General features: G+C 35.8%; 1 protein-coding gene across 11 annotated transcripts in view; it reads right to left on the reverse strand.

Moving 5' to 3' along the window:
• LOC137014975 (uncharacterized) overlaps positions 1 to 26,946 on the reverse strand; it is a 132,362-nt gene that overhangs the window by 53,483 nt on the left and 51,933 nt on the right. For all 11 annotated transcript variants that reach the window (XM_067379567.1, XM_067379575.1, XM_067379584.1 and 8 more), the window contains 4 exons: positions 14,002 to 14,301; positions 12,269 to 12,580; positions 2,179 to 2,481; positions 1,599 to 1,904 (listed from right to left, as the gene is read on the reverse strand). In XM_067379567.1, the coding sequence (XP_067235668.1) occupies positions 1,599 to 1,904; positions 2,179 to 2,481; positions 12,269 to 12,580; positions 14,002 to 14,301 (1,221 nt within the window). The remainder of the gene's footprint in view (positions 1 to 1,598; positions 1,905 to 2,178; positions 2,482 to 12,268; positions 12,581 to 14,001; positions 14,302 to 26,946) is intronic.

Below are 26,946 nucleotides of genomic sequence, written 5' to 3' on the forward strand. Positions count from 1 at the left end.
TACATATATTCTGTATAAGTAAAATTTTGGCTGTGTTATTTGTGTCCCCTTCAAAAATTGCTCGTAAGAAATTTTATGTTTATTGTCCCCCCCTACTGTCAGATGAAATTTACGCCCCTGATCCCAGCTTCAAAACCTACCTTACTAGCATATGCTGTTTTTTCAACAGGGTCAATGTTAACTTATTGGTCATTTAACTGTTGTATAAAATATCACATTTGCAATTGTTCTGATTTGGGGAAAATGGCACTCTTGCTCATGTGATATTGTATAACTACATCATATGATATAATTATAAGACAAAAACTCATCTGGGCAAAAATGCCCATGTATTTTGAATTTCGAGGGCATATAACCGCACACTGCTCCACTTCACACCTCACACACCGGATGCTCAAGGCAGTTGGACATAGTGGTGTTTTAGAGGTAAAAATTATATAAATACTGTTCAGTTTCTCACACAAACCGATCATTTCGTGTCTTAAGAAATCAATGTGTCGTCACAAGACACAGGGTTTAATTTGGATTTGTCTGTGCGTGTTTTTTTTACTCTTATAGATGAAGTTCCCATTGACACGCATTATAAGACTGACAGACGGCAGCGGTTGCAGTTAAAAATCATCATTTGTGTTTTACTGAAGAAACAAAGTCACCTACATCTTGGATGCTCTGGGGGTAAGCAGATAAACATCACATTTTCATTTTTGGGTGAACTATCCCTTTAAGATAAGAGAAAGGGTGGGGTTGACCTTGTTGCTATGGATTATGTCATCACGCTTACTAACTATGATTGGCTGATGGGGGAGGAGCCTCTCACATGACTGCATCTCGAGAGATTGAAGAATTAAAGTGACAAATGATGTTTTATAAACAAAGTTCAGGAGGAGCACGGTCTATCTAATCGACTCGAGAGGAGGCATATACACAGCTGACGTGCACTTGAACGCAATGAATCAATCTTTATGTTATGTCCTCGCAGAATAAACGTATAAATCATAATATTGATCACATTTATGAAGAAAAGGTTCAGTAATGGATCAGTGTCTCACAGCACCGTGTTGATATGTGTGCTTAAATGGATAGTTCATTCATGTCATCCCAAACCTGTTTGACTTTCTTCTGTGAAACAAAAGAAGATATTTCGAAAAATGTATTTTGTTAAACAACATTGGACACCATTATATGAAAGAAATAAAAACACTTTAGTGAAAAAGTGAGAAAGTGTTACTGCTATGACTTCTATGACTTTCTGATATCATATAAAGGGGTCATTCTCATGACACAACCTGAGGATCTGCACTGCTGACCACTGTGTTGAGATTCTCTCATAAATGTGCATCAGAGAGATCTCACACAATGAAGATCTTTTGTGAAGAAAGTTTTAACTTTAGTTTCAAATTTCCACATTCAAATCAATTACATCACATCTTAAAATTTGGATCAAATTCAATAAAGGTCTTGTGGCTTTGGAACGACATGAGGGAGAGTGATTGAATGATGAATGAACTTACATTTTTGGCTGAACTATCCTTTAAGAACGACACAATACTGATCTAAAATAAAATCATAATTACAATGAAAGTAAATATTTCACTCACCAGAAACAGTAACATTGAATAACTTGAATGAGGATTTGCCATTTCTGATGATCTTTAGTTTGTATTTTCCAGTGTGGTCAGATCTGATTTCCTTGATGGTGAGATCTCCAGTCTGACGATTCAGATACACATTGTGTTTAAATCTAGAATCCCTGAACTCAGACTCTTCTTCACACTTCTCTTCTGTGTTTTTAGCTACAAGACGGTTGTCATCTCCAAACATCCAGAATATCTTATCTCCTGTCTGTATTTCAGTATTGGCACGTAGAGTCACATCCGCCCCCCTCATCACTGGCACTGACACATCTGTCAAAGAAACAGAAAAATACAGAAGAGAAATCAGAAGCAGAAAACCAACAGCAGCAGAAATAAACAGAAGAAACATTGTCATATCACACCTGACATACTGGATCACAAACATATCATTTACTCTATTTTAAGATGAAAAGAGCTCAACTTGTCATTGTAGAAATCTGAATGTAAGTATAAATCTCTACACATGACAAAATACCACATGACCTTTTTGAGTCTTACAGCTTTGATAAAATAGAGACACATTTGAAGACTTTGTGTTACTCACCAAAGACGATAAGACTGAAGAATCTGAATGTTGAATAATCTCTGGTCTTGATCTCTATTTTATATAATCCAGAGTGTTCAGGTCTGGTTCGTTGAATGAAGAGAGATCCAGTCTGAGGGTACAGCTTCATTTGGTCTCTGAATTCATCATCAGTCCATTGAGGATTCTCACGGTTCTCTCCAGTCATTTCAGCGATGAGTTTCTCTCCAAACTTCCACTGTATTTTATCATCCTCCTGTATTTCAGTATTACACTTCAGAGTGACAGAATCTCCCTTCACCACTGGTTCATTCACTTGATGTCCTGCAGCAGCACAGAAACAGAGAAATAGAGATCAGAAATCAGAACCAGAAACTAACATCATCAGACAACAAATCATTACTGATCAATTGTTCAACATCTCAAATGTTTCATTCACTCAGTTTATAAATATCAGTAATGAACTCAGTTTTCTCTGATTCTACCATATTATAGAAATCTACATGAAGATATAAATGAATTAAAGGGGCTCTATGTAAGATTTTTACTTTAATAAAGCATACAAATACGTTATATATGTTTGCAGATATTTAGGAAACATGCTAAGTTCACCTACTTGTTTATCAGAAAAACAATACTACAGCCAGATATTCTACTTTGAAAATGTGCGTTCCGTGTCGGAATTTGTTTTGGTCTGTGCGAAACCGTGTGCTGCCAGTTGATAGTATTTCGACATCACTGGTTGCCAGTTGGCGGAAAACACTGTATATTGTAGCCATGGAAACCAACAAACAAACTGAGTCAGAGAATCGCAGATTCTACTTGACCTAAAAAGCCTCTAAATATCCATCTAAATATCTATGAACAACAGCATATTAAAACAGATAAATCAACTCCTCAGTTTACAGTGTGTAAGTCTCCTCAGCTTCATTGTGAATTGCGCTCCCTCTTGTTACTGGTAACACGCGTCTTTGAAGGAGGGGGCGGGCCAAACATATTTTGAATGTGGACTGCAGTACCTATTTTGAACACTGGGTGTCATTCCTACATAGAGCCCCTTTAAATGAGTCGACCTCAAATCTAATGTGTGTTTTGACCAACACAACAGCCTGAAATCCACACAACAAACATCAGATTTAGTTGAGCGTGATTATTTAAAGATCCTCTTTTAAACTAAAAGAAGCAAATAGAGGAAAAATGTGTGAAAAAAGTCTGAATTCACATCAAACAAACAATAATTTGCTCAAAGAGCATCTGACATGTTCCTCTGTTCATTCAGAAAAACTTTCATTGTCGATCACAAGACAGATAACAAGCAAACATCAGCCTGTTTCACACTAGACGAGTAAGTGAAGCGTATAAAAGCTTGAAGGAACAGGATGTGAGTGAGTTAAATGATCAGAGAAGTCCTGTGTTCCCCCCAACGTGTTCCTAGTCAGGGTGTGAATTACTCACTGAAACAAAACCTTTTGTTCATTGATAATTTTAGTTCATGTTAGTTCTTAATGATGCTACATAACTTTATTTTAATAGCCTATAAAAATTGCCATTTGAGCATATTTACATGCCAACATTGTAAAAGACTTTGTAAAAGACTTTAAAAGTATTAGTTCAAGGTAACTTAAATTTAAGTCCTAAATTTAGGATGACATGAGATGTTTTGTGAATATGCCCCCTGATCTGTAGTTGATTCTCTGAGACGTCAAAGTAAATTATTGACACAAGTGATCGGTAAATTTACCATTAGAAACTGAATGTAGAAATGTGTTTAAAGAGAATTATTAACAACATGTTTTGCTAGCTTTTTACAGAAAGGGGACAGCCATTTTCAGCTCTCTCCAGAGATGTGGGTTAAGGAGATTTAAAGGTGCCCTAGAATCAAAATTTGAATTTACCTTGGCATAGTTGAATAACAAGAGTTCAGTACATGGAAAAGACATACATTGAGTTTTAAACTCCATTGCTTCCTCCTCCTTATGTAAATCTCATTTGTTTAAAAGACTTCCGGAAAACACGCGGATCTCAACACAACACCGACTGTTACGTAACAGTCGGGATCATTAATATGTATGACCCCAATATTTGCATATATGCCAGCCCATGTTTGATGCATTAGACAAGGAAAGGCAGATTAACGTCTGGATCTGTGCACAGACAAGGTAAGCAAGCAAGAACAACAGCGATATAAATGGCAGATGGAGCAATAATAACTGACATGATCCATGATAGCATGATATTTTTAGTGATATTTATAAATTGTCTATCTAAATGTTTCGTTAGCATGTTACTAATGTACTGTTAAATGTGGTTAAAGTTACCATCGTTTCTTACTGTATTCACGGAGACAAGAGCCGTCGCTATTTTCATTTTTAAACACTCGCAGTCTGTATAATTCATAAACACAACTTCATTCTTTATAAATCTCTCCAACAGTGTAGCATTAGCCGTTAGCCACAGAGCATAGCCTTAAACTCACACAGAATCAAATGTAAACATCCAAATAAATACTTTACTCACATAATTCGAAGCATGCATACAGCATGCATGACGAACATCTTGTAAAGATCCATTTGAGGGTTATATTAGCTGTGTGAACTTTGTAAATGCGTTGTAATATAGTTGAGAGCTCGTTTGGCAGGAAGCACGCGAATTAAAAGGGCGGCACGCTAAAAAAAAATCAGTGTATAGTTAAGTGCCCCAAAATAGGCAGTTAAAAAAATTAATTTAAAAAAATCTATGGGGTATTTTGAGCTGAAACCTCACAGACACATTCAGGAGACACCTTAGACTTATATTACATCTTGTGAAAAAGCAGTCTTCGGCACCTTTAACAATCAGTGACAAGTTTATTGGTGATGTTGGAAAGGACACTACTGCTGCGTTCACGCCACCATGGGCGTACGGGACACCCCCGCCCTATGATGGGCCCAGGGGCGTAGTTTGTGGGGGGGATGGGGGGGAGGTAACCCCCCCAATATTCAAATGCTTCAGTTACAACCCCCCCAATATTTCAACATGAAAATCACAGTAGATCAAATGAAAATATGTAGAATTCATTTATTTTGAAATAATAATTTATTTTGTTTCTATTCAAATATGAGTTTGTCATAATAAATTAGACAAAAATATTCTCCCCCTCCATTGAACCGATTGGTAACGCCCAACCAATGCGCGCCGCTCTTTCACCAAAACAACGCGAGTAGTGCTGTACTGTTTGAATGAGAGAGCGCGGGTAGCACCAAAAATGAAGACATCCGCTGCCCAGCCAACTATATTAAACCGCTGTTCCATTAAAAAGAATAAAGCATGTACTGAGAAGGAGGTATGAGAATGTTGTGTAATAAACTCATATTTTAGCTAGCTAATCCATTGCAATGTAGCTATAACTATCAGTGTAACTGTAACCAGTTACCAAAACAGCCGTGTGTTTTGTTAGTTCATTTTTCAATAGTGTCTGTAATGATCAATGACAAAAGTATTCACATCGGTGTTTGTTTTCTTCCTAAATTAATCTCACTTTTGAACAAATTGGCTGAATGAACGATTTAAGTGACTCACTCAATAAAAAAGCGAATCGCTGCCGCCTACTGGCGGTTTCAATATTTAACATAATTTCTTTCTTTTTAGAATCACTCAGTTATGTTAGAATTTGATGAATGATTATACATACATTTCATAAAGTTATGATAGATAGATAGATAGATTGATTATCCAATAACGCTACACATAAAACAGATTATTATTTTTTAATTAAAAAAACAAAAAAACAAACAAACAAACAAAAAAAAAAAAAACAGGCAGCATACGTTCAACCCCCCCAATGTTGAAACCAAATCTACGCCCTTGGATGGGCCCCATCGCAGATTCACCTATTTACTATATAGGCCTAACCTTTGCTTTTTTTTTTTTTTTAGAACTGAACTCAATTGACTAAAGATGAAAATAAAGTGAAGACCAAAAATGCAAGCAGAAGATCGTATAAAATAGTGCTAAATTACCAGAAAAGAGGGAAAAATTCACCGTTGTTTCCATCGCTCATAAGGTAGCCAAGACAACAGCAAGCCTTGACGCGCTGTATACTGTTAGCGGAAGTGTGCCGTTAACTGAGACAAATAAACATGTTTGGTCTTTGCTGAGACATTATTATTATTATTCTTATTATATTTTGACAAACGTAGGCCTATTTACCCCATTGCCAGCTCTGCTAATGGTCAGCTACCGGAATGGCTGAAGTTCTTCTCCAAATGTACCCTTTATAAGTCTAGAGTTATTTCTTTATTCTTTTACTGTAAATACATGAATTTAGTTTAGGCCTATATCATTTGATGCCCCTATCGAAATTACTGAAATTTTGCGGCCGAAACAGCATTTTTTGTTTTCGATCGAAATAGTTTTGGAGGGCTGAAATCATTGAACGAAACTGCGAGGTTTAGCTTCTCCTCTCGTTTTGACTGTGTTCTAATTTGTGAACATCGTGGATGAACCACAAATATTGATATTTATATTGATTTTCTTTTTTTTATTATTATTAGGCTATTGATAGCCTATGTATTTTCAAGTTCAATCTTTCAATGTGGTTTTTTTTTCAGTTGATGCGTGAACACTAAAATTTGTAGCGCACCCATCCAATAATAACAATAAACTCTGGTTTAATATGAAACAAAGTCTTTCTCAAGTTTTAAATCCTGTCAAAACAAAATTTTAAAAGATAATTTTTAATCTCACAATTCTGACTTCTTTTCTCAGAATTGAGAGATATAAAGTCCAATTGAGGGGCAAAAACTGACTTTTTTTCTCCGAAATGCAAGTTTATATCTCACAATAAATTTATGCGACTTTATTTCATGCAATTTTAAGGGGGCAAAAGTCAGAATTGAAAGATACATTTGTAGTTACCTTTTTTATTGTTCAGTGACGGAAAACAACTTCATCCATATATCGCCTCAGGCTCAGCTCAGACAGCACGGATCAAGCGTGAACTAATCTCTTCCTCTTTAGTCTTCTTTACTACTATTACAGCAGCAAGTTAACATGAATGAACAGCAGAAAGAATGTTGAAAGATGCAGAACAATTTCCCGATATGTATCGCGAATCAAACTATTGCACCTTAATATTGCGTAATCGATCAATCAGTGTTTCAGCCGCGGAAAGACGACAATAAAACAGCTTTGAGAATAATGCCACGTTTACCTCAGGAAAGCCATTCAGTGACCATAAACTGGATAGTTAGCTAGAAATATCCCTAAAACAGCATTTAATATTCATTATATTTTGACTTAACCTGTTGTTGTCTTCGTTAACGTTAAATGTTTATATTTAACCAACAAATTGTAGTAGAAACAATTAAAAAGTTTATATAAAAATTCCTTATATAGCTAAATGTTTTATTTTCAAAATTGTAGGCTATTTGATTGTTGATTATTAAATGGATTTTATTTAATTATTTGATTAACCAAATTTATTTCATTTTCCGTTCATTTTGTTTCTGTAAAAAAAAATGAAACCTTGAAGAAGCCTGCCATTTTTTTAAAATGATTAAATTGGAGCAGAGGCATGTTTAGCTGCAAATTCATAAAATATTATTCCTGTCGGGATTTTAGTTCAACTAAAAAAAACTAGGTTACATATGCCAAAATTACATTAAAGGAATGTTAATAATAACATTAGAAGCACCAGTACATAACTGCATACGGGGTACAGCAGCAGCAGGTGCGTGCACAAAAAAATAAAAATAAAAAAAATCATACGTGACGTCACTGCTGGTGGGAGGGGCCTCACAGATGTGCTGTATGCCACTGCACGCCACCATGTATTTACCGGAATCTTGAAATGACAACACGTGACGTTATGGAGCTGTTCACGTCCTTTTGGTCCTTGGACTGGGAATTATGTGTTTCCATGGCACCACTATCAACGCCTAAATGAATCTACAGCGGCCACGTGGTGCATGTGGGAGCTTTCAGGAAACTCCCAGCTTACAAGCTGTAACTAGATCTCTACGAGAACGTGAACGCTTTTTACAAGCTAGAAACTACAGGAATTACGAGGCCGCGTGAATGCACCTTAGGTGACGAGCTTGGAAACTTCATGGGCTGGGGTTTCCCAAAAGCATTGTAAGCCTAAGTTGATGATGCTACAGCCACTGTAATTTCTTCAACAAGAATATGTGGACATCAAACATGCAAAGACAGAGCGAGGGTTTAAACCTTTATTTATGTATTATCCTGTGCAGGCGTAGATTTAAGAATAGCATTATGTAGCCAATGCTGTATTATGATTTTAAATAGTTTTAATAAACCATGCATCCTTAGAAAACTGTCCAATAATGCGGTTCATGGATGCTCCTCTTCTGGTATTGACAGCCCAATCGATATCTTTACCATGGTTCAAAACGCAATGCATAGCACAATAAAATAATTTAAATTATAATATGACATACATTTCATTAGTATCAAATCAGGCAGATGTGTTGATGGTGGTAATGATGTGTTTAAATGTATAAATAGCCCTTAAATAGCCAAAACTTTCAGGTTTGTGAACACAGGCTTGCCTACCTGAAAGAAATGCACGGGATGGATCCATCTAGGGCTTTTTTCTTTTTCGCTTCTCATCGCCAGACAGCTGTTGTATTTTGTTGTCACAAGTTTTCAGCTAGCAGCAAACTCGAGGTGAAGTGGGGCGGGGCGTGGCGTGCGTGCGTGCATGAGTGCATTTATTAAAAAAAGAAAACCACTTTCTCTCGAGGAAGAAAAAGGGCAGGTGCTCAAGCCCCTTTTTTGTCTATGTGTGCACGTGCCTGCCCCTCATAATCAGCATTCGCGCAGTACTCAAAGCTATAAATATAATAGAGATACAAAGTTATTTAGGTTACTTAACCCTTTGCATGCCCGTAGGCAGGGGGGGTTCGGGTGGTTCGAACGAACCCCCCCTCACTGCCAAAGGTCCAGAATTTAAGTCGGGGTTTTTTTTTATGTGATTATTGTCATCATTGTTTTAATCAATGCTTGTGACAAATATTCTGGGTTGCTGTTTCAAATTAATATGATACATTATTGTAGCTGGACGTGTGTGTGTGTGCGTGTGCGTGTGCGCGCGCAGTTCAGAGAGAGTTCTCGCAATACACTTTTCAAAGCAACGGTGAAGAAGCACCGCCTCTGAATGATGGGGGGTAGGGGTTATATATATATATTTATTTATATTTAATTAAAAGGATTTCTATATTTTCTCCACTAAATTAGTGGAGAATGATTTAAATTATCTGGAATGATTAGTATATTGATTTACGATGCCTATGTGAGAGTGTTATATCTGTACATGGGCGTCGGAACCATTGTATGTGGGTGGGAGTCAAGACCCACCCACTTTTTAAGACCAATGATATTGGACCCACTCACTTTTACCGTCTCTAATTCAGCATTTGTCTAATCCCCCTCAGGCGACTCCACAAACCACCAACAGAGCATAAAAAATACCAAAAATAAAAATATTTTTTTAAAACATCGCCAAGTAAAACGCTGCGTTTGTATCGAACTGTCTCTTTACGACCACCACAAACGGGACACTTTTCAGACGCGCATTCCGACTTCACCTCAGCGCCAGCCGCAAGTCAAACGAGTAGCTTCAGCTGAACAACAGTCAGATGAGATGTCGTCAGGCTATGTCAGTAAAACTCCAATCAGCCGTTAGGCTATAGCCTACTGTGCTCGAAGCGTGAACTCAAGAATTGCTCGCGCAAATGCGCCGGCGCGCGCTGCATATTACTTTATTATGGGAAAACTAAAGTGCTAAAGAAACTACGGGCATGCACCGTCGTTATTCTGTTGTAAATGAAGTCATGAAATGACCAAACATGCGATTAAAGCTGCCTCAAAACTGTGCATGTATGTATGTATTTGTTGACATGGTTTTAAAGCTATTGTTATCCAATTTGTTGGCCTTAAAACGTCTTAAAATGCATATATGTACACCAAGGAAATCACAATTTTCTCGGGGGGGCATGCCCCCGAACCTCCCTAGCATAAAAAAATTTCTGACCTCGGTAAATATAAAACCCTGCGTACGGCCCTGCTTCTTTTCTAGCTAACGAAATCAAAGTAATCGTGTATTTCTCCAGTTGTGCGCTCTTTGGGATTAACTTTGTATGCACTGTGTGATCGATGTGTGAAAATAAATGGGAGCAAAAACGCTCCCATATATAACGATATATATATAATTGCATAAAAAAATACAAAAAAAAAAATTAAAAATGGTACAAGAAAAGCAATTTGACAAAAATGCAGTAACTAAATATTTTTGGTGCATCAAAAAGCGTGCTCATAATATACCAGCAGACAAGCTAATCCAGCACAAATTAGTGCATAAAAGGTCACCAAAATGAAGTATTTGAACCTCATAACAAAAGGAGGAGAAAAATTGCAAAAAGGTTCACTTTTTGAAAAAAAGAACCCCCCCTTTCAATAGGCTGGCTACGGACCTGCTTTGAGCGGTACGGTCCCACATATGGGATTTTTATTTCTGTGCCCCTGGGTGTACGGTACCACATATGGGATTTCGAACGTTCAGCGACGTCACATAGATTCAAACTGTGCTTTCGCGCTCTGGCTGCGAGACGGACGCGCGCAGCTCTTGTCATATATCACAGCTATGCAGCGTTTTCAGCCACATAATGTTTCTTTTAAGGTTTCAGACATTTAAATATGCATAAGCACCATTAAAACAATACATTAAGAGTTTTATAAAATACACACTGATGTCCGACATCAGTGGAAGCAGCAATAACAAATATAATTTGCCGACATTTATTCATATCAGACGCACATAATGGACCTAAGTAACTATAAAGTTTACTCTATTATTCTTCCAGTTCACCAGCCACTTACTTGCATATATTTCGGGAGAAATTGATGAATTCACACCTGCTGTAAATCCGACTGACAGGACTCTGTGAACTGCAGCGCAAACTAAGATGGCGGCGCCCATCTCGCATTATAGATCAAGATAAAGATCATTTATAAAGGTTTTAAAACGACAAAGCACACTCACTTACACATATTTGAGAATCGGAATATCATATAGTTGATGACATGGTAAGCAATTTTGCGAATATTTTAAATATAAAAGGAAAAAACTAAATAATAGCGATCCATCTGTCATACAGTGTTATTGTTGCTGCGTTCAGCGCTCGTGACACGCAAGACGCGTCGCCATGGAAACATTAAAGGCAAAAGTTCTAAAATAACGGTCGCCTTAAAAAAACTCACTCTGGGGGGACAGTTAGAATATTTTAAACCACAGTCTATGTTTTAAACTCACGATCGAAAGGGTTAAGTTAGTATTTCCTTTATTCCTTGCTTGTGGTTACTTTGGGCAATGTTAACACCTTTTAATCAGTTTCAAGTTAATAGTATTTGTCGTATTTTCCCGTGGCTCTGCCAATATGATGATGACGCAGCTTTTCTCAGTCATGGAGAATTCGCGATCCCTGATATATGGGCTTCATGCGCCCTCTAGTGGTTAGTTTCAGTAGCGCAGAACAAACTCTGAGGATTGTATTGAATGTAGAATGGCATGTAAATTGCTATTATGTATGTATATTGTGATTATTTATTGTAATGTTATTCATCTGTTTATTGCAGACCACACGCAAAGAAATACAAAGTAAAGATGAAAATTCTGAATCCTGTGATGTGTTTTTACTGACACTCTGGGGCGAGCACAATTTCCTGATCAGCACATAGCTTCAAACTCCTCTACAATGTGTGTTCAAGTCTTGGCTCTGGGTGGATCACTGAAGGACTTGGACAAGTTTTCATGTGTCTATACGGTGAACTGGTCATTAGTTTAGGAGACCGAACACAACAATTTTAGTCCATGTGAGGAAAACTGAGGCAGTCCACAGAAAGAAGATACTGATGTGTTTGTCCTAAAAGTGTAAGAGCTTCATTTCCTGAAGGTGAGTTGAGGAGAGCGTCTTGTGAATTTAGAACGACATGATGGAGAGTGATTTAATGATGAATGAACTTACATTTTTGGCTGAACTATCCTTTAAGAACGACACAATACTGATCTAAAATAAAATCATAATTACAATGAAAGTAAATATTTACTCACCAGAAACAGTAACATTGAATAACTTGAATGAGGATTTGCCATTTCTGATGATCTTTAGTTTGTATTCTCCAGTGTGGTCAGTTCTGATTGTCCTGATGGTGAGATCTCCAGTCTGATGATCCAGATCCACAATGTCTGTAAATCTAGAATCACTGAACTCAGACTCTTCTTCACACTCATCTTTTGTGTTTTTAGCTATGAGACTGTTGTTATCTCCAAACATCCAGAATATCTTATCTCCTGTCTGTATTCCAGTATTGGCACATAGAGTCACATCCGCCTCCTTCATCACTGACACTGACTTCTCTTCATCTGTCAAAGAAACAGAGAAAAATACAGAAGAGAAATCAGAAGCAGAAAACCAACAGCAGCATAAATAAACAGAAGAAACATTGTCATATCACACCTGACATACTGGATCACAAACATATCATTTACTCTATTTTAAGCTGAAAAGAGCTCAACTTGTCATTGTAGAAATCTGAATGTAAGTATAAATCTCTACAGCTCATGTGTGTTTGACTGATGAAACTGTGTTGAACTCCAGTCTGTGTTTCTAAGAGTAAAAATCCACTCAAATGACATGAAATATGAGTGTGTTGAATTGTGTTTGTGTGAAGAAGCGCTTCTGAATGTTTGATTTGTGATCAGATAATGACTGTACTGCAGTTCAATAATGATCAGGAATAATGAGGAGGATTGTGACTGATAAAGTTGATCAAACAATCCTGCAGACAGAAGCAACACAGTCTGTGTGAAGAACAGTTTCAGAACAGACAACAGCATCTGAAAGAAGACTGTCTGAAGCTGCTTCATTGAGGAACCACATCTGTCTGAAACACCACAAACCAGCTCTGACTAAATACATTCATACATTAATTCATTATTATTCAATTCAAATTAATTAATCTGAAACTGCCTGTATTTACAGTTGACTTCATGAAAAAATACCACATGATCTTTCTGAGTCTTACAGCTTTGATAAAATAGAGACACATTTGAACACATTTTCAGTCAAGAATGATTGAACTCTGTCCATTAATTCCACTAGAAGGTCTTGATCCTGACATTACAGTGTGTTGATTTCTACATCAGTATAGATCTGCTATGGAAGCAGTGCAGTGATATGATGAACAGCTCAGAGTTTCTCCATCATTAATATAACACAACTGGAACACTTTTATAATCATATTTTGACACAAGGTCTGTCATATCAAAGTCCCTTTAAGACAAGTCATTTCACTTGGTGGCCATCTTTGAAACGCCTTTCGGGCATCCTGGGCATCATGCAATCTCTTTGAATGGGGAAACATCAAATTCTCCAAAACTGTTCGCCAACCTTACGATTAAATTTCATATTTGAAATCACTAATGAAATTTAACAACAACCGGCTCATAAATTTAGTTTCTAAACGCTCGAATCATGACAAAAAAAAACTATTTTTCATGCTGGATCAAGCTAATGCGCATGCGCAGACCTAAATGCGCGTCTCTTCGGAGGCGCGCGTCTGACTGTTTCTATAGAAACCGGTGATTCTAACGGCCACTGAAGTGACGCGATGACTTTACCAGTCGGCGATTGGCTCTTATTTAGAAGGCGGGACTTATTCCGCCATATTGCGCGTTTCAGTTTCTCCCATTCAAAACAATACGAGTGACACGTCTTGTGTTATTCTATAGTCTTTGGTCATATACACTGCTGCTGTTTCACTGAAAGACTTTGTGTTACTCACCACCGACGATAAGACTGAATAATCTGAATGTTGAATAATCTCTGGTCTTGATCACTCGTTTATATAATCCAGAGTGTTCAGGTCTGGTTTGTTTAATGATGAGAGATCCAGTCTGAGGGTCCAGCTTCATTTGGTCTCTGAATTCATCAGACCATTGATGGTTCTCACAGTTCTCTCCAGTCATTTCAGCTATGAGTTTCTCTCCAAACTTCCACTGTATTTTATCATTCTTCTGTATTTCAGTATCATACTTCAGAGTGACAGGACGTCCCTTCAGCACTGATTCATTCACTTGATGTCCTGCAGCAGCACAGAAACAGAAATAGAGATCAGAAATTAGAAACAGAAAACTAACAATATCAGAAATCATAAAAATCAACACTGATCATTTGCTCCACGTCTGTCACTCAAACCACAGGAAAATATAAGTAGCCAAATCCATTTTACAATGATGTGGATTATCTGATACTTCAGGAATCACCTGATTTGCAGCGTAACAGAGTGTCAGTGGACGGGATTTGTTTTAGGATATCTGTGTGTTAATTAATTGTTACTTTGGATGTTAACTATATTGTTTATGGCATGTTCTGTAGTGCTGGGCGGTATACCGGTTCATACCAAATACCGGTATTTATTTTTGTTATGATATGAATTTTGATGATACCGCAATACCGGTATGTGTCGCTTAACCAATGTTCGGAACGTGGCGCAGCCCGTCACTGTTTGAGAGGGTCCCGTTTCACTGTTGCACTGTAGTGAGAGCACAGCTGAGATCGCATCACAGCCTATGGTGAGTCCGAAATCAAGCCCTAAAGCCTCATTCACTATTCCCTACGTTATCCACTTATATTGTTCACTTGAAAGAGTGAATGAAAACGAGTGAGTGAATTCGGACAGCTGTTGTGTGTACATTGGCTGTACACTCGTTATTGCGGTGCAATGTGAGATTGAATGAGTGCACTCAATAACATCCACTATGGTTTCGGACACCACTACAAATGGCTGTCGCCTCAAATAATGCCCTATTTGAGGTTATAGGGGGTGATTTCGGATTCAGCCCTTGATTACAGCGGAGAATTCAAACTACATGCGGCACGCGAGATAGAGAGGTTTCTGCGCGGAGCGCCGTGATGAGATTAACAACTTTCTCCACATGGATCATATTATATTGACCGGTGTTACGAGATATTCGGTTTCTGAGATTTTCGGTTTCCGAAGGCGGAGCATACATGAATATTAATGAGTTTCGCAGACATGCAACTGAGAATTTTAGTTCACATTGTATCTCAAGACATTAGTGGATTATTCCAAGGTAACTATATTCTCAGCGTCGTGGCTGACTTATGCCTAAACTACAGTTGTTTACTTATAGGTAACAGTTTATAATGTTTTCATTAGTATGCATGATTTGTGCAGTCGTCTGTAACTGAATAACAGATACAGCAGCAGAGCAACCTTCAGCTATCGTCTACAATGAGTTCAGCTAGTTGTGCTCTTCCTGCGATGTTTTAAAACTCTGTATTTTTTATTAGTTGTTATCAATAAATTCATCACTGCCTGTAACAACTGAAATAAACCTGTATAAATGTTTTTGAGGACTTATATCTATATCTATTCTGGTATTGTTCTGTTGTTTATTTTGATATGATGTAGGCCTATTGCTCTTCAAAAGGATTAATACAATTATTTTTGTTTAGGCTCACCAAGGTTGCATTTATTTGATAAAATTTTAAATGGCTGTTTATTCCTGTTCCTCCAGTCTTCAGTGTCACATGATCCTTCAGAAATCTTTCTAAAATGCTGCTAAACAGGGAACCATAATACAGTGCTTGTTGATTCACAGAACAGCAAGTCTGAAGAACAGTATTGAAATAGAAATCTTTTGTAACATTAGAAATGTAAAAATAAATAAATAAAAACTCTATTTAATTAATCATTGTTGAATAAACTGCATCCTTGTGAAATTCATTTCTTAAAAAATAAAACAAAACAAAAAAACCCCTAGTGATTCCAGACATTCAAATAGTATTTTAAAGCAAATGCATTTGTACATATTATTTGGGGGCCACTGTAAAAAGATAACATTTTGTTGTTATAAAAATAGTTTTAAGTAAATAAAAAAGTCATTTAAATTCAAAGAGTGGTAAAATTTGAAAATCTTTAAGACTAAAAATGTATATTTTTTTTTTATCTGAGAATAGCTTGTGTGTCATATTTTCATATATTAAGGGACTGCTACAGCAGCTAAAGTTTGTTGTTGGCAAGTCCATGGCCCATCTTTTTGTACAAAAACAAAATGTCATTAAATGTCTCACACAATATCATATGTTCACTCCATCACACATTTATACAAAGCATCTATCAAAAGCAAATCAAGGCCATATTCCCATCTTTATTTTTTTCAAAATTTCTTTAGGCCAAATGTTAAATTTAATTAAAATTTAAAATTAAATTAAAACCCCATGAAGAACATGCATGTTTATGAACATTAATGACCAGTGAATTCAGGTTGACTGGGACACTTTTTGCCATTGATATGACTAGGAAAAAGTTTCCAGATCAACCATATGCCAAATAATGAATGTTTGTGTATCAAAATAAATTGTCCATTTATATCAGTGATCATAACTGTATCCAGGTACACAAGTCACACATGGTCAAAAGTTATTATTATTATTAGGCTATTATCTCTATTAATCGAATTACACTCGATTGTACAATAGTATTTCTGTTATTTCAAGTTATACCGAACTTTTATTTTGACAGGGTCATGAAGTCATTTGACTTCCTGTGTATATAATTGACAAATGTCGATAGTTTTATCAAATTAAACGGTGAAATGTTCATAAAATGACTCTAAGGCCGTGTGTCCACCAGAGCGTTTTTTCCAGCTGCTAGCGTACTTTTTCAATTGTTTGCAATGGGAACGCCGCGTTTTTTAAACGCCAGGAGCGTAACGAGGCGCTGAGCGTCTTTTTCACGCTCAAGCGCTGAGAGCTGGGCGTTTTTTACTGGTCGCTTCGAGTTGAAGAATGTTCAACTTTGATTAAAACGCTGCGCTCATCACTGTCACTTTTCAGCCATCCGTCCAATCAGAGTGCAGGAGGGGCGGGACAAATACTACACCGGCCACAACTGTCACAACATTCTTGCTGTACAACGACATTAACAAGCAGAGTACGGAACAAAATGAATGAGAAATTAATATTGCTGGTCTCCAAAAATACATAGTAAGTAATTTCACATTGTGTCAACATTTTTATTCTGAAACAAATTACCTGCAAAATCAGTTATAAGTAACAGTGCCGCGGATATTCCGTATCATAGCAACAAAGCGTCTCAACGGAAAAAAACGCTGCGCTGCAGAAGCGCTCTCAAGCGCTCACAGACGGGCGTTTTAAGCAGCTCTGCAGATGAAGTTCATGTATAGTGAGTGTGACAGCAGACACTGAAATTATCGCGAGCGTCAGTATGTGTAGTAGATGAAAATGCGGCGCTGATTCATACAGACTTCAGATTACAATAGCAGTCATTTTTAGCTTTAATATTCACAGACACTAGTCCGTATCGATATCTGATTCATTGTACTGCCAGCCTTTTGATTTATTCATCCAAAAGTTGCTAAATTCTGTGACGTTCCACTTTATACAGTAAGTTCTATTTGTGACTGGATTTTGTGATTTCATCCGTTTTCTGCATCGCGGAAATCAATTGCCTCTGCATGGTATGTGCAATATTAAAGAGAGTTAGTTTTGTGAGTTATTTATTGTTGTGTAATAAAGTTGTTTCCAATAGTGTAAGGATATGTAGTTAATAGAAGTCCACTCTCTAAACACTCTACATTGTGCTTCATGGCCGCTGAACAGATACACCGGTATAGTGGTTTTTGAAAAATTCATATCTGTCTCGAAATTGAAACCGATATACCATATGAGCGGTATACTGCCCAGCACTAAACAAACAAACAAAAATGGTTCACCGGTGCCATCTATATACCATATGAACCGGTATAGAGTACCTCAGGGATGATGTGTTTTTGTAGGCCAACCCGGAAGTTAGCGGTGCACGGGTTCCCTCGACTGAAAGCCTATGCATTTTTCGGCCCCACTTTATATTAAGTGGCCTTAACTACTATGTACTTACATTTCAATTAATCATTTGATACAATGCACTTATTGTGTACATACACCTGCATGTAATTACATCTGTAATTAATTTCTGTAATTACATTTATAATTACACTGTTGACCCATCCCTTAACCCTTACCCCTACCCTTAACCCTCTACCGCATAGTGTTGCCATATGGCAACATACACTTTGTGTTCATTTCCTTGCCACTGTCTCTTTAACAGAACATTCTCGTTTTTTTTGTTGGTAAGAGAAGACCTTAGTTTAGCCAATGATGTGCTTTGGTTAAGTCACATGACATGCAATTTTTTTCTGTGGCGCGATTTTCTGACAGACTGCCATCTCTTGTATGTAGTTGCTGAAAGCAAATTAAAACGTCAGTAACAAACAAGGACCCGCCCATGTCACATTCACAAAAAAATTGTTAACATCGTCTCAGGTAAGTTATGATGACATATTCACCACTCAAAAAAATGTTTATGAAATTAGTTTTTGGTAAATCAATAAAATGTCTGTGTTGCCATATGGCAACACTGCGCAATAATGGAATGGCATTATTATAATAGGTTAGATAGCTAGCAAAGGTCAGCTGCAGTCTGTTAAGCTGTAACAATAACAACATTAATGCTAGTGATATAATGTTGATTAGTCGTATGCAGAGATGGGCATAAATACATGGAAATGTATTTAAAATACAAATACAAAATACTGTGTGGAAAAATGTATTTAAATACAAATACAAAATACTGTGTGGGAAAATGTATTTAAATACAAATACAGTATTTTGTATTTTGAAAATACACAAAATACATGTGAAATTGAAGATTCAGTGCAGGTATCCCTATTAGGCTGAAATCTATCTGGGACTATTCTGAATGCCAAAAAGCATTTAGATGTGTGCAACTACTTAGAAACTTTCGTTTTAATTTTATATACCTCTTCCCTTCCCCTGCCCTGTAGGAAATAAAAAACTACAACCCCCCCCAAAAAAACTAATTTTTAACTTTTATTATGTATTATCACCATCATTAAAAGCCAATGTGACAATGTGTAATTTGTTAAGCTAATTATAAATAGTCACAGTGAATTAAGAAACTACATAGGCCTACTGACTTTTAATTCCTTACCTCATTTCTGCACTTTCTGTCATTCTCTCTCTGTCATTCTCTCTCTCTCTCTTTCTTAAGTGCTTGCTTCCTTGCTGGTAATTACAAATAAACTTATGTAGTGCAAAATAGCAGCCATTTATATACTTACTTCTGACAAGGTTACAATGTAGTCTATTACTTATGGTGAACACTATTAAAAAAAACAGTAAAACTGTGGGAACCTTTTCTGCTATATAGCAAAGAATAGGGATGGGTGATATGACAATATATGGCATGGTTTCACAATTATCAATATCAGTTTTGATACCACAGCAAAAACTGAATTTCAAACTCTTTTGATGCTTTTTTTTACGCAAGTAGTATAGTAACTTTTATATTTATTTAATGTAAAGTTTATTTGTTTCTATATACATAATTAGAAAATATAAAGTTTATCTAAAATAAAAAATTTTTTAATTAGAAATCATTTGGCACTTTTTTTGGTGAACAATAAAACTAAAAGTGTAGTGTATCTTTCATCATTGTCATCACAAATGCACACAATTACTACACTAAACTGATGGAGACAGACAATGATTAACCTAATTATTTCGTCTCTACATTAACAAACATTTGCATAGATGGGTAAACACAATCACAATTTGGAAATGTGTCCAGTTACATTTTCATAAAGCACCATGTTTGTAAAATTTAAAATGATTACATTTACAAAATGAGCCTGCATAGCAGAAATAATGAATAAAGTAATGGTCAGTGTTTAATACAATCGTTAATTGAAATAAAATAATTAATGAATTAAAAAACATATAACACAGTATTGTTCAATTTAGTGTTATACATATGTTATCATATTAATATGTTTTGTTCTAATGTCTCAAGTCACAATTTCAAGTTTACTGGGTTTAACTTGATTATTTGGGTAGGGTTTAAGAAGTGTACTAAAAAACTTTTTCACATGTGTCGTCAAAATGACCTACAACCTAATCAGTTTACATGTGAAGAAATCCATTTATTCACAAACTTCTCACGAGACGAGTGTTTGACATAGTATAAGAGGTGTTTGACAAATTATTCGGCAAACTACTTCCTCTCATTGCTGCTTTTTGGTGGTTTGGAGAACAATTACTCAGTCGCCCTCTGTCGTTTTTCACAGAATTATACAATGGAGAGCACGTCAAGCATAAAAGCCTAAGGTTTACTGAGGAGCGCGCGCAGTAAGCAGGTAACAGGTTCATGGTGTAGAGCCATGCGAATTGCGAAAGTATAAACAAGGCTTCAACTGCACAAAGCTAAAGAGAAAGCGGAAAGTCCTATCTAAACATTGTAATGTTTATGTGTACGAAGCCATGCTTGCTGATATTGTGGTCTATAACTCCTCCCCGAACTCACGTGAACGAGCAGCGATTTGCCTGTGATTTCGGGCATTTGTCTGCGATTTCTCAAAACCTGTCGGCGAGCCAAAATCGGGGCTAAAATCGTGCAGTCTGAACTCGGCTTAACATGCAGTAACGTTAAAGGGATAGTTCACCCAAAAATGAAATTTTGATGTTTATCTGCTTGCCCCCAGCGCATCCAAGATGTAGGTGACTTTTTTCTTCAGTAAAACACAAATGAGGATTTTTAACTCCAACCGCTGCTGTCTGTCAGCCAAATAATGGGAGTAGATGGGGACTTCGGCTAAAAGAGTAAATAAAGCTTGCTTAGACAAATCCAAATTAAACCCTGCGGCTCGTGACGACACATTCTGAACCTGGTCTGAACTAGTTGATGCATGTTATAAATGCTGAATAGGATTTCAGGGTTTTCTTACCATCTCTCTCTCAAGCTTTTCCCCTTGAAGTGCTTCACAGATGCCCCTCTACATTCATACAAACACTTTTACAAAATGTATAAAATCATTTTAAATAAGAATATTTAACTTGTGTTGGTCTCTATATACCTCTGTTTTCATGTGCCAATCTGTTTCTGAATGCTAGACTAAATAAATATCACTAAAACTTCTAATCTCATTGTGTGTGTCACTCAAAAGCCCGGTGTATAAATTCTGACTGTATCAATTGCTGCTGATAAAACCAGGGGCGGAACAGGCGAGCTAAGCAATCATGAGCTGCTCCATTTGTAACAGTAGCAACATGGAACCTGAGGAGACCTCACGAGTCCCATGTAATACACTGGAAGTAGTAAGGCAATTGTTATGTGGGTTACTAAAAACAACAGAGACAGAAAGAGGGTCAAAACACCCACAAGGCAGTTTGGAAAAACATAAGGGGGGGGATGTCTGGTCTGAACCTGGTCTGAACTAGTTGATGCATGAAAACAACACCCTGATAAAGAGGTTGACTGTCTCAAAGTATTTTGAGTATTTTGAAAATACAAAAATACTCATCTTAAATGTATTTAAATACAAATTACATTAGATTTTTTCCAAAGGCTTTAAAATACAAAATACAAAATAGTATTTTGTATTTCAAATACGTATTTTAAATACATGTATCTGAAATACTGCCCATCCCTGGTCGTATGTCAAGGACTGCCATGGCATTTATATTATGGATTAAATCAACATCGGAGACCTGCCACCACAGCCAGTATACTGGCCCAGACCTACCACTGGCCTACCATTGTGTCTCAAAAAGGCAGGTGCAAGTGGTTGTAAGTGTATTGTTAGGGTGAAGTGCACCAAATGTGATGTGTACATGTGTCTCACCTCTGAAAAAAATGCTTTTTGAAGTTTCATACAGAAAAAAGGTGACGTTTCAAGGATTATGGGGGGTTCATGTTCATAACCTTCCTCTCATAAGATTGCGTAATGTTGAATTTTCATGAACTACAATATTTTTGGTTTTATATCAATGCTTTATGATACATGATGAACAGTATTAGATTTGTTTTTAACTGTCTACATTTGCAATTTAAATAATATTCACGAAAAACGTAATTAAATTCAAAGAAAATAAAGCATTATTCAGCAAAAGAATAAATTCCATAAATAAAAGCACAAGATGTTGGAAAATAAGTATAAGGTGTTGTTTATATTTACTGCTAAAGCTTATAATAGCACCAATTCAATACAAACAACATTTCTGAGGAAAAATATTAACTATATACACTTACACTTATTTTAAGTTATTTCCACTATTGCGTGTTGTTGCCATATGGCAACATATCATAAAGTACCTTAAAATAATATTTTTTTCCAATTTTTTTTTTACAGCACTTCAAGTTAAGCCATTCTAAGAAAAGAAAAAGAGTCAAATATTTTTTTTAATAAATTTATCATAATGCGTGCGGTAGAGGGTTAAACCTACCCATACCAGCAAAGCTTTCCCTAACCTTACCCGTATCCACCTCAATAGCAGCAAAAGTGTTTTGCAATTCAATATGAACCCATATAAAGTGGGACCCATTTTTCCCATAGACTTTTGGAAAATCACAAAAAATAAGCTCTGTTTTGTCTATCAAGATAATCTTTACAAGTTAACACAACATTTATACATTTTGAAGCCTAAATAAAGTCATCAGATATAAAAAGCTAACAGTAGGCTATAAACGGACTACATCACACCATGGTTGTGGATCAACGTCACCACCACAAAGCTTCCTCAAACTTTATTTAGAAAACAACTTTATTTAAAAACATGCTCACTGATTATGATCTGCGCTGTGTATGAATACTTATCCACTTTTCCATGAGAAATGCTGTCCAAATGTCCCGTTTTTAATGATGACGTCTAAAGTCCCCGCCAAAGGAAGTAGTCCCTTTTAGCAATTTGTTAGCAACCGTCGTTTTTAAGACACAATAAATGTTTTAAAAAAAATCACAAGTGGGTTATCACTGGTGTGTTTTATGTCAAAGATCAAAACGTGAAAATATTTAGAGTCTTTGTTAACCACAGACCTTATTTCAGGTGATTTAGCAAAAGTCCTAAAACCGGAACCGGAAGTCCTAAAATGCTAACTCTCTTCCAGGTTTTGCCTACAAAAACACGTCATCCCTGAGGTACTCAATACTGCCCAGCACTAAAACAAACAAACAAACAAAAACGGTTCACTGGTTATCTTACGTCATCACGTAATGACGTCATTACCATCTTCCTGGTGGATGAAAATACACTCAAACACATTCAAATAAAGTAATTTGTAATCATAACTTCAAATAATAGTCATCATCTTGAATAAGTTTCATACATTTGTTTTGTAAAAGCACCCAATACAGCACTGATGTGCGAACGTGTGTCTTAAAGATACTTAAACAACTCACACGTCCCTGTAAAAATGAGGACTCAGCTTTGCTCTTATTTAGTTTAAGTTGCATCTTTAAGAAAATCACTATGCATTTTCAGAGAGGGACCCTCAACAATCATTAATGACGGCCTCAGGATATAGGCTGATGAGGTGATTTACAGATCAGTCACTTCTCTGTTGCCCCTTGAGCATCCTTTGGGGGGAGATGACACTAGCAGGATACATGCCCCTTTGTCCCCCAACAATTTTGCATGGGTGTTAAACACCCTTCAGGTAGTCATTTATTTCAGCTGTGTTAATTTCAAAACAGCATTTTTCAATGGAGTGAATCTACACATCTGAGGTCTTTCAGAGACATGACTTCAGGATCAGTGGGTCTCTTGAGAATATTTAAGTGTGCTTAAAAACCAAAGATCAGGTCAAACCCCCTACATGACAATGTCCACATCAGACTCTGTCCTTGAAAATATCTTTGCTGTTAAATATGTTTAAAAAAACCTCACAGGTAAACGTACATTTTTAAGGCGACGCATGTCTCATAGATCTATATGATTTACTTTTCTTATTTCTATAGTTACAATTCCTAATAAATATAAAGTAAACCAAAAGAGTAATGTTGATAAATATGTTTGCTGCAGTGTTTTTAACAAATAGATTACCTTATTCCAAACAGTTCCTCACACAATGAACCCATTAAGGATAGCCAAATGCTCATGACAATGACACATTACTATGTAAGACATGTAAGATAGTTTTACCAAAAAAAAAAAAGAAAAAAAAAAAGATAATATTGTTTTAAAGTTTAAATAAAAAGTTAAAATCAAGCGTATCTTCATACCATGTGTTCTGACACAATTTTTGCTTTATAACATTTGCGGTTGTTATTTCTAGGTTCATGCTACCATTATAAGCCTGTTATATATGAAGTTAATACATGATGAAACAAGAGAATCTGTTACCAAATTCTTTTGACACAATGTTTTTAAGAAATATGTTTTTGTTTGTTTGTTTTTAAATACAACTAATCCAGATAACACAATGTTTTTCTTTTTACAGACTATTAGACAAAAATGATTTTTTTTTTAAAATCAAATTAAATATTTCTATTTAACATAGTGTTTTTAACATGCTGTTTTCTCAAAAACTTAACCCTAACCCTTCTGCTTGAATCTTTGAGAAATAAGATCTAAGATGACTATGTACAGGTTTTTGAACAGATGTTGTTTAATAAAAAGTATACTTTAGGTTAAATTTAAGCAAAATAATTTCTACCATTGGCATCAGATGTTATCCTGATTGTTATGATCACCGTCTGTCCTGTCACTTCCTGGACCACATTCCCCATAATCCTCTCTGCCAATCACCTGCACTCACTCCACCAATCACTACACCAATCACCACACCCAGCTGCCATACTATAAAAGACTCACACACTCTTCACCTGATCGCGAAGTCTTGTTGCCTCAGTGTACAATTCTAAGCGTTATTTCCCAGTCTGCCTGTTTGTTACTTTTTCTGCCCGATTCCTGTTTTATGACCCATTGCTGCCTGCCTCGATCCTTTGCCTGTACCCTGACTACGACTCTGCCTGTTCCTTATTGCTCCTGTTTGACCCTGCTTGTACGACCACGCTCACTTTTAATAAAACGCTGCATTTGGATCCCCTGCCTGAGTCTCCCATCATTACACTGATACTGTAGACTTCTAAGAAGAATATTTGATTTTTATTAAATCTTTAAAGATTTAATTTAAACAATATTTTGATTTAAAAAGACTATTTTTAAACTTTTAAGATTGTGCTTTGAAATAAATTTAGCACAAAAACATCCACTCAGGAATAGAGTTAGCCGTCTTAACACACACTGTGACAGAGACTCATCTGCCTGACTCCACCCTCCCATCTCTCATTCACACTGGAGTTTGTTCCTGGGAGGATCTGGGGCTGTTTAATGAATGATTTTATTTTATTAATGCTTTTTGTTTTATTTTTACTTTTTTATCATTGTAAAATTAACTTCTTGTGAACTACTAAAAGAGAACTACTTCTTCGGCTCTCTGAAAATGTAAGTTTTTTTTAAAAAATATATATTTATTTTTAATTTATATTTTCATTTAGCCTATATTTCAATTGTTTTTTTCAATTGTTTCATTTTTTTGCAACATATTTGATATTATTTATATTTAGAATCATTTAATTTTAAAATAGAGACAAGTTCCTTTTATAGAACTAACCCGAGGCATCACAGAGTCTGAATGAAAACATTGTTTCTCTGTGAAAATGCTTGGTGATTTTCATATTGAATTATTGAAAATGTTACACAATGTAAGAGATGGCTTGTGAGACCCATACATTTTTACACATGCACCGATAATAAAATGTCAAATGTTTGATTTATTAAGACTTTAAAAATATAATTTAAAAACTAAAAAGATTTAATTTGAACAATCGTTTAAATTTTAAAAGATGTAATTTAAACTTTTACATTTATCTTTTAAAAATAAAAGTTAGCTTGAACAAAATATTGTTTCATCCACCCCCCACTGACCAGTGCTCTCCCCCCTCTGTCTCTGACACTATCATGCATTGTTGCAAGTCACTTGGAGAGACAATAAGAAAACCATTTAGTGTTAGGGACATCTAGAAGGAACACTTTTCCCTGCTCACTGAAAACTGCAAGATATTTTTATTTTCATTTATTTGAATTTTCATTTAATTTTATTTTATTATAGAACTATAATAATTGGCTTCAGTAAATTTAGTCAAGTCAAGTCACCTTTATTTATATAGTGCTTTTTACAATGCAGATTGTGTCAAAGCAGCTTTACAGTGAAAACAGCTATATCATTTTGGCTTAGTAACTGTTTGTTATTATTAACATTGTTATACTTTTATTTATTACTATTTTTATTTATTTTTATTATTTTTAGATTTTTTATTTAACTACCAAAATGTTCCCCCCCTTTTAAAATTATACTAAATTATATTTTTGAAAATATAAAAATGAAAATGTTTACTACGGTACATGGGGACAGATTATACAGAAAAATAAATAAGTCTATGTAAACCCTGCATAAACCATTGGAAACCCCAACATGTCTGGACATGAAATTCCTTTTGCGTCGGCCTTGTTAAAATGAATATACCTTTTACTTATGTCCACATTTTAGGTGTTTTATATTTCAAGCTAAAAGCAATTGTTAACCCAACATCATTGCTGGAGGAAAACGTTTTCCATGTTTTTATATTTAACTATAATAAACATTAAACATTAACATCTTATTAAATTTAGTAAAAATAAATTTTGTTTTTTATTAGTCTGCTAGAATCTTTTGGAGATATAAATGTTTTTCACATTTGAGTCTTATGCTAGGCTCTGTGTGTCTGTGTGTCTGTGCATTCTATATTACAAAATATACCACGTTTATTCTTTTGTTATTTTGACCTGTCTGTTTCTTCATTAA

This window comes from Chanodichthys erythropterus, chromosome 3 (genome assembly GCF_024489055.1).
Source record: "Chanodichthys erythropterus isolate Z2021 chromosome 3, ASM2448905v1, whole genome shotgun sequence".
Classification (NCBI taxonomy): domain Eukaryota; kingdom Metazoa; phylum Chordata; class Actinopteri; order Cypriniformes; family Xenocyprididae; genus Chanodichthys; species Chanodichthys erythropterus.